Source organism: Tupaia chinensis, unplaced genomic scaffold (genome assembly GCF_000334495.1).
Source record: "Tupaia chinensis unplaced genomic scaffold, TupChi_1.0 Scaffold144863_1, whole genome shotgun sequence".
Classification (NCBI taxonomy): domain Eukaryota; kingdom Metazoa; phylum Chordata; class Mammalia; order Scandentia; family Tupaiidae; genus Tupaia; species Tupaia belangeri.
Window position 1 is genome coordinate 16486 of NW_006204722.1, and position 7695 is coordinate 24180.

The window sequence follows — 7695 nt, forward strand, 5'->3', positions numbered from 1 at the left end:
AGAGAGAGAGAGGGAGAGAGAGAAAGTGAGAAAGCAAGCCGCCAGGTCTAGGTCTCAAACTATAACCTGTTGCAACCGCCATTCTGAGTCTCTTGGTCTTTGTTCAAACTATTCCACTGACCTGGACGAACTCTCTCTCTTCCGTTCTCTGTCCTTACTGCCCAGTTCTGACCTACCTCCTTCGGGAAGGCTCTTCAGATCTCCCTGGTCAATCCTCCCTTCTCCACTTACTCCCTGAGGCCCACAGTCAAGCTCCCAGGCCCCGGGCAAGGACTCACTCCTGACAGTTGCTGTCGAAGCTGAAGACGCATTTCTGCAGACTGTCCAGGGTCATGAGGCTGATGTGCTCGAACATGTCCAGACGGGCACTGCCCTCCGAGGCCAGGCGCTTCCACTTGGCCTGGTCAGAGAAAGGGGGACAGAGCTAGGCTAGGCCTTGGTCCCCTCAAGTCCCTCCCCAGCCCCAACCAGCAGGATAGACTCCCCAGAACCAGCTTCATGGTCTTTTGCCCCAAACACCCAAACTTAGGGAGGACCAGGCTTGAGTGGGAGTAGACGTTCCTACTATCGGGGCCAGTAGGTGGACTCCCACATGGTTGACCTTGGTTCGAATCCCAGACTTGGCGGCTTAAAACTCAAGCCAGGCGCATGTGCGTGCGTGCCCAAAATCCTGAGAGGAGAATGGAGGAGAAGGGATTGTGGCATGGCCATCTGCCCTGGGGGATGGTTTCTCACTTTCTCTGTCCCTTTCTTCATCTCTGGCAAGCACATATATTCTATAGCAAAAATCTAAGTAAATAAGATGCTACGGGGACCAGCAGATGGCATACTGATTACATCACAGGCCTCCCATGTAGTTGACCACGGTTTGAGTTCCAGACCCTACAACTTAAAACTCACACTGAGCACATATGCGTGCATGCCCAAAATCCTAAGAGGAGAAAGAAAAAGAAGGGATTGCAGTATGGCCATTCCTCCTGGGGATAATTTCTTGCTTTCTTTCTCTCTGTCTCTCTGGTGAGTGCACATGCTCTATAAGAAAAATCCCTCGGGGGCCGGCAGGTGGCATGGTGCTAGACTCCCACATGGCCGACCATGGTTCAAGTCCTGGACCTGCTAGCTTGCTTTCTCACTCTCTCTCTCTCTCTGTCTGATCAAACCAGAAAATAATAATAATAAAGTTAAATAATTTAAAAAGAAAAAGAAAAGTCTCTCTCTTTAAAAAAGAAGTGGGGGGCCGGCAGGTGGTGTGTCGGTTAAGGGACTGGACTCCCTCATGGCCGACCACAGTTTGAGTCCTGGACCTGGTGACTGGTTTTCTCACTTTCCTTCTCTCTCACTCTGTTACTCTCTGGTCAAATTAAAATAAATTCAATTAAGTATTTTCTTTTTTTAAAAAAGAAGAAGCTGCTACTATCAATATTAGGAGAAAAGACCCCATGGCTGGGAGTCAGGAGATCCAGGTTCAAGTTCCGGCTCTGTCTCCTGAGTCTCATGTGCTCTAGGTCAATCTAGTGCCCTCCCCTGTCTCTCTGTCCAATCTTTAATCACAGCCAAGCTTTGTTATTGTTGCTGTTGTTTTCTGGTTTTTAGGTTTATGCCATATTGTGTGGACTGGCCAGAGAGAGACAGTGAGAAGGAAAGTGAAAAATCACCCCCTTGGGGGGATGGCCATACCACAATCCCTCCTCCACTCTCCTCTCAGGATTTATGTGCCCAGCATGAGTTTCAAGCCGATGATCCTTGGACTCAAACTGTGGTTGGCCATCTGGTGGCAGTCCAGTGAGTGACCATTATGCCTTCTGTTGGACCCCCAGTGTGTTGTGTTTTTTTTTGTTGTTGTTGTTTATTTGTTTGCTTGTTTTGAAAGGTTTTTGCTGTAGGGCGTGTGCATTCGCCAGAAAGACAGAGAGAGACAGAAAGCAAAAAATCACCTCCCAGGAGGGATGGCCATGCCACAATCCCTTCTCCTACATTCTTCTCTCAGGATCTTGGGCACACATGTACACGCACCTGGCATGAGTTTAAGCCACTGGGTCTGGGACTCGAACCATGGCTGACTACATGGGAGTCCAGCAACATAGCCATTGCACTAACTGCTGCCCCCCACCTCCCCGTGTGTTGTTCAAGTTGCCAGGTCCAGGACTCTTACTGCACAGGCGGCCCTGTGAGATCCCATGGCTTAGCCACCGTGCCACCTGCTGATTTTTATTATACCCATCTTACTGATGAGGAAACCAAGGTTTGGAGAGGAAGAATAATGGCTCCAAGGACATCCAGTAGGGAAGAAATTCCAGACTGCATATGTCTGAGGCCATTCCTTTGTTGAGACCCCAGACAGGACCCTGAGTTCAAGAAGCTCACATGCATGATGGGGCTGGCAGGTGGCATTGTGGTTAAAGGGTTCTGGACTCCCATGTGGCCAACCATGGTTCGAGTCCTAGACCTGGCAACTTGTTTTCTCACTTACTTTCTCTCTCTCTCTCTCTTTCTCATACTTTGTACCTCTCTAGTCAAATTAAAATAAATAAATAAAATCGAATAAAAAATAATTCAGGGGACCAGCAGGTGGCATGGTGGTTAAGGTGCCAGACACTCCCACATGGCCGACCACGGTTCAAGTCCCGGATCTGATGGCTTGCTTTCCCACTTTCCTTCTCTCTCTCTGGCCAAATTAAAATAAATGAATGAATAAGTCAAATTGAATAGATAATTATTTTAAAAATCATTTTAAAAGACAGAGAGAGAGAGACTCACGTGCATGATGTTGGCGCTCTTGTTGAAAATCTCCACGTAGGGCTTCAGGATGTTGAAGTGGAAGGCGGGCGTCAGCATGCGACGGTGGCGGCTCCACTTGTCACCGGCACTCAGAAGGAGCCCATCCCCTAGTAGGGCAACCATGGACAGTGGACATGGGCAACACCTACCCCGGGTCCCCAAGATTGTCCCCAACCCCTTCAGCTGCAGTTACTTACCCAGCCAGGGCTTCAGAAAGCTGTAGAAGACCATGTCCTTGGGCGCAATGACAGCTGACAGGAACAAGGACCATCAGGAGCCATGGAGAGGGGTTGGGGAGGGACATTGGGTGGGGGAAGGAGTCTCCCAGCCATGGGTCTGCATTTCCCCTGAAGCCCAGCGTAACAGGAAAGAAGCCAGGCGTGCAGGAACAAGAAGAAGCAGGGATGCAAGGGGAACATGGCAAGGGGAACTCGGACTAGACCACGGCTGTACAGGACAGCAAAGCACACCCTTGCACGGCACCACATGCCCCAGCCCCTCCTGACATTCTTCCCGCATGGTCCAACATGCTCTGCAACACCTGAGTACAGCTCAGCTCTCTGCAAAACGCTGTTACAGTGATCTAAGGCAACCCTGTCTGCCCCAGCCCTCTCAACTTCTCTCATAAACCTAGGGTATAACATATAACATGGATAGCCATGGGTTCCCTTGTCCGTAACTACAACATACATAGCTTGCACTCATGTGACACCACATGATCTGACATAGACCTAGGACAGTCTGACATGATCTCAGTGTACACCCGAGGTGGGCCGTAGACAGAGTTTAAATATGATCTCGGGGCTGGCGGGTGGCATGGTGGTATAAGACGCTGGATTCCCACATGGCCAACTGCGGTTTGAGTCCCAGACCTGGCGGGTTGCTTTCTCACTTTGCTTCTCTCTCTCTCTGTCTGGTCAAATTTTAAAAAACACTAATAACAAATGGTATTGAATAAAAATACATAATATAATTTTTTAAGAAAATACATAAATACAGGCACCAGCAGTTAGCGTAATGGCTATGTCACTGGACTCTCACATAGTCGACCGCGGTTCGCGTCCCGGACCCGGTGGCTTAAAACTCATGCCGGGCGCGTGTGCGTACGTGCCCAAGATCCCGAGAGGAGAATGGAGGAGAAGGGATTGTGGCGTGGCCATTCCCCCTGGGGGGTGATGTCTCACTTTCTGTCTCTCTATCTCTCTCTGTCTGTCTGGCGAGCACACACACCCTATAGCAAAAACTTCTCAAAAAAGAAAAATATAAATATGATCTCATGAATGTCTAAAACATGGCCCAGGTGTGACCCAGACTGAGCCTCAGCTGTGAGTGACCTGAATGCACCTCAATACCCATCCTGGAGAAGACTCAGATAAGTTCTCAGACATTTCAGGAAGGGACCCTGGGTCCCAGACATCAGATGAGCTTATACATGGCCCAGATGAGCCAAGGAGACAAAAACGACCTCAGACAACCTCATAGACAAACAACACAGGAGCCAACATGCCTCAAATGCCCTTGGCCACAGATGACCTGCAGATCTGGCAACCTTCATGTGATCACAGGGGTAAGTAGGGCTAACCGGTCTAACGTATGCCAGGTATAGCCCAGTATAATATTTAGCAGGTGTAACCAGGTACAACATAAGCCAGGTCTAACCACATACAACATAAACTAGGTCTAACCAGGTATAACATATACCAAGCATGAGACCAGCAATTAGCGTAATGGCTATGTCGCTGGGCCCCCATGTAGTCGATCGCGGTTCAAGTCCTGGACCCGGTGGCTTAAACTCATGCTGGACACGTGTGCACGAGTGCCCAAGATCCCGAGAGGAGAATGGAGAAGAAGGGATTGTGGTGTGGCCATCCCCCCTGGGGGGTGATTTCTCACTTTCTGTCTTTCTGTCTCTCTGTCTTTCTGGTGAGCGCACGCACCCTTTAGCGAAAACCTCTCAAAAAACAAAACAAACAAAAACAACAACAACAACAAAAGGTGTAACCAGGTATGACCTAAGCCAGGTATAAGCAGGACCCAGCTGTAAAGTACACATGGCAAATGTGGCCACACAGTAGACAGCACACAGACGTGCCCCAGACAAGCACAGACTTAGCCAGAGGTCAGACAGGTGGACGCCCAGGTGACACAGAGCCAGCGGCATCTCCACCACAGCCCTCCTGTGTGCCCTCGAGCCACCTGGCCAGCTGCAGGTAACACAGAGACCTCACAGCAGGCAAGCTGTGGCTGGTGTAGGGTCTACCTGGAGCAAAGACTTGAGGTAGGTGGGTTGGAGGATGCGGACGACCGCATGCCAGGGCCCCACCCACCAGCAGCAAACATCCCTGAAGGTGATCGCCAGGCCCTGCGTGTACAGGAGACCTTCCTCTGAGCTCCGAATCTGAAGAACAAAGAGGACCAACCATGCTCTTCCAGGCTGCCAGAGGGAAAGGCATACAGGGCACTGACCCAGCCCTGAGCCCAACCTGGGAGGTCCTTCCAGCAGCTTGTCATCTGCTCTGTACTGAGCCTCCTCCTGGGCTTCCTTCCCACGTGCTAAGAACACAACCATCAACGTTCCCCATTTACAGGGTCAGGAAAATCATTCCCCACTTAGACCCCAAATGCCCCATTCTCCTGGGATCACTTCCATCCCATCATCCAGATAAAAACAAATTGAAGCTTGAGGACCAGCAGATGGCACAACGGTTATGACTCCCGCATGGCCAATCATAGTTCGATCCAGGACACAGTGACTTGAAACTCACACCGGGCACGTGTGCATGCATGTCCCAAATCCCGAGAGGGTCATGGAGGAGAATGGACTGTGGCATGGCCATCCCTCCTTGGGGGGATTTCTTACTTTCTGTCTCTGTCTCTCCAGCAAGTATAAGTGCCCTCTAACAAATCTCTCTCTCTCTCTTAAAAAAAAAAAAAATAGACCAAGTCTTCTGATGATGAAGTTACTTGCAAGGGGTCTCCAAGACAAGGGTAGAATGCCTGAGATATGAACCCAGGTCTCTGTGAATTCAAAGCCTAAGCTCTCAACCATCAAATTGCTTTGTACCCCCAAAAAGAACATTTCTGGGAGCCCCGGGCCGGCCTAGACGGAATGTGGGAGGCTGCGCACCAGCTAAATATCACCAGTTTCTCAGAGAGCAAACAATTACACAATGCCAAAGGCCATGATTGGCTCCCCTTCAAAGCCTCACCTTCAAAACCGCACTCTGATTGGCCATGTCCCATAAAGGCCATGATTGGCTCCCCTTCAGAACCCCACCTTCAAAACCATACTCTGATTGGCCACTTCCCATAGCGAATCGGTGAGCTTAGAATCCCTCAGATTTGCATATCCAGCACCTCATGATTGGTCCACAAAAGCAACCAATCATAACCCACCTTTTACAATCCTTCATTCAACCAATCACTGCCCACCAACATGTATATAACCACGATCCCTGACCCACAATCGCCAGACGACCCTGAAGACCCTGAAGAGTTGTGACACCGCGTCGTCTCCGGACAACCTTGAAGAGTTGTAACACTGTGTCATCTCCATGCTGCCCACAATAAACGGATGACCCCAAACCTGTTCGACTGTCCCCCGGGTCAGGACAACTGAACAATCAGAATCACAGTGATTTGATGCGGAATGGGTCCTGTGACTCAGACCCAGAAAATTAAAGTGAATCCTGGACCATAGCCCTGGGCCACATTGAGCTTCTTGGGACCAACACTTACACCACGAAGAAAGGGCTTCCTTGAAAGGAAGGTGACACAGAACTTGCAAAACTGAGAGGGAGCCAGGTATCCTGTAACATTGTTTGATACCTGGATCCAGCTGTGCCTGTAGGCCACCTCCCCTGGACTTTATTATCATCAATAGATTTCCTTTCTTAGACCATATAAAATTGCATTTCCAACGCTCACAACTAAAAGAAAATAAATAAATAAACCTCAGCAGCCAGAGAGAGCTCAGGACCTAAAGAATCACTCACCGTTTTTTTTTTTTTTTAGAGTATTTTTTTTGCTATAGGGTATGTGTGCTCGCAGGAAAGACAGAGAGAGACAGAGATAGAAAGCAAGAAATCACCCCCCAAGGGGGATGGCCATGCCACAATCCCTTCTCCTCCATTCTCCTCGTGGGATCTTGGGCACGCACGCACACGCGCCCGGAGTGAGTTTAAGCCACTGGGTCTGGGACTCGAACCGCGGTCAGCTACATAGGGGTTCAGTGATATAGCCATTACGCTAACTGCTGGTCCCTCACTCAGCATTTTGATGTCAGAGCCATGGTCTCTGTCAGACACTGCCCCTTTCTCTGCTCAACCTACCTGTCCAAGGATGGAAGCATGGAGGGAAAGGGAAGGTCTTAGCCTGGCAGGTTAATCTCCTTCTGAGATTCCTGGGGCCAGGAACAGGAGGGCAGGATGAAGTATAAGAAATTGACCCAGAGGTTTAGGCAGGTGGCGTGGTGGTTAGAATGCTGGACTCCCATATGATCGACCATGGTTCAAGTCCCAGACCTGGTGGTTTGCTTTCTCACTTTTTCTGTCTCTCTCTGGTCAAGTTAAAAAAATAATAACAATAACAAATTAAATAAATAAATAAATATTTTTTAAAAAAAGAAAAGAAATTGACCCAGAAATAGCAGTCTGGTCTCCCAGTAGCTGCAAGCCCTCGTCACAGCTGTGTTACCCTGTCCCCTGCTTTAAAACTTTTCTATCGGGGAGAACCAGCAGTTAGCGTAATGGCTATGTCACTGAACTCCTATGAAGTCGACCACGGTTCAAGTCCCGGACCCGGTGGCTTAAACTCACGCCGGTGCGTGTGCATGCGTGCCCATGATCCCGAGAGGAGAATGGAGGAGAAGGGATTGCGGCGTGGCCATCCCCCCTGGGTGGTGATTTCTCGCTTTCT

General features: G+C 49.6%; 1 protein-coding gene across 1 annotated transcript in view; it reads right to left on the bottom strand.

Annotated features, from left to right (window-relative positions):
- The window catches only part of LOC102469432 (phylloquinone omega-hydroxylase CYP4F2), a gene marked incomplete at its 5' end in the record, with an annotated part of 17988 nt that overhangs the window by 9539 nt on the left and 754 nt on the right, over positions 1 to 7695 (bottom strand). Inside the window, 3 exon segments of the mRNA XM_027767872.1 lie at positions 279 to 400; positions 2758 to 2885; positions 2976 to 3029. Of these exon segments, the coding sequence (XP_027623673.1) occupies positions 279 to 400; positions 2758 to 2885; positions 2976 to 3029 (304 nt within the window).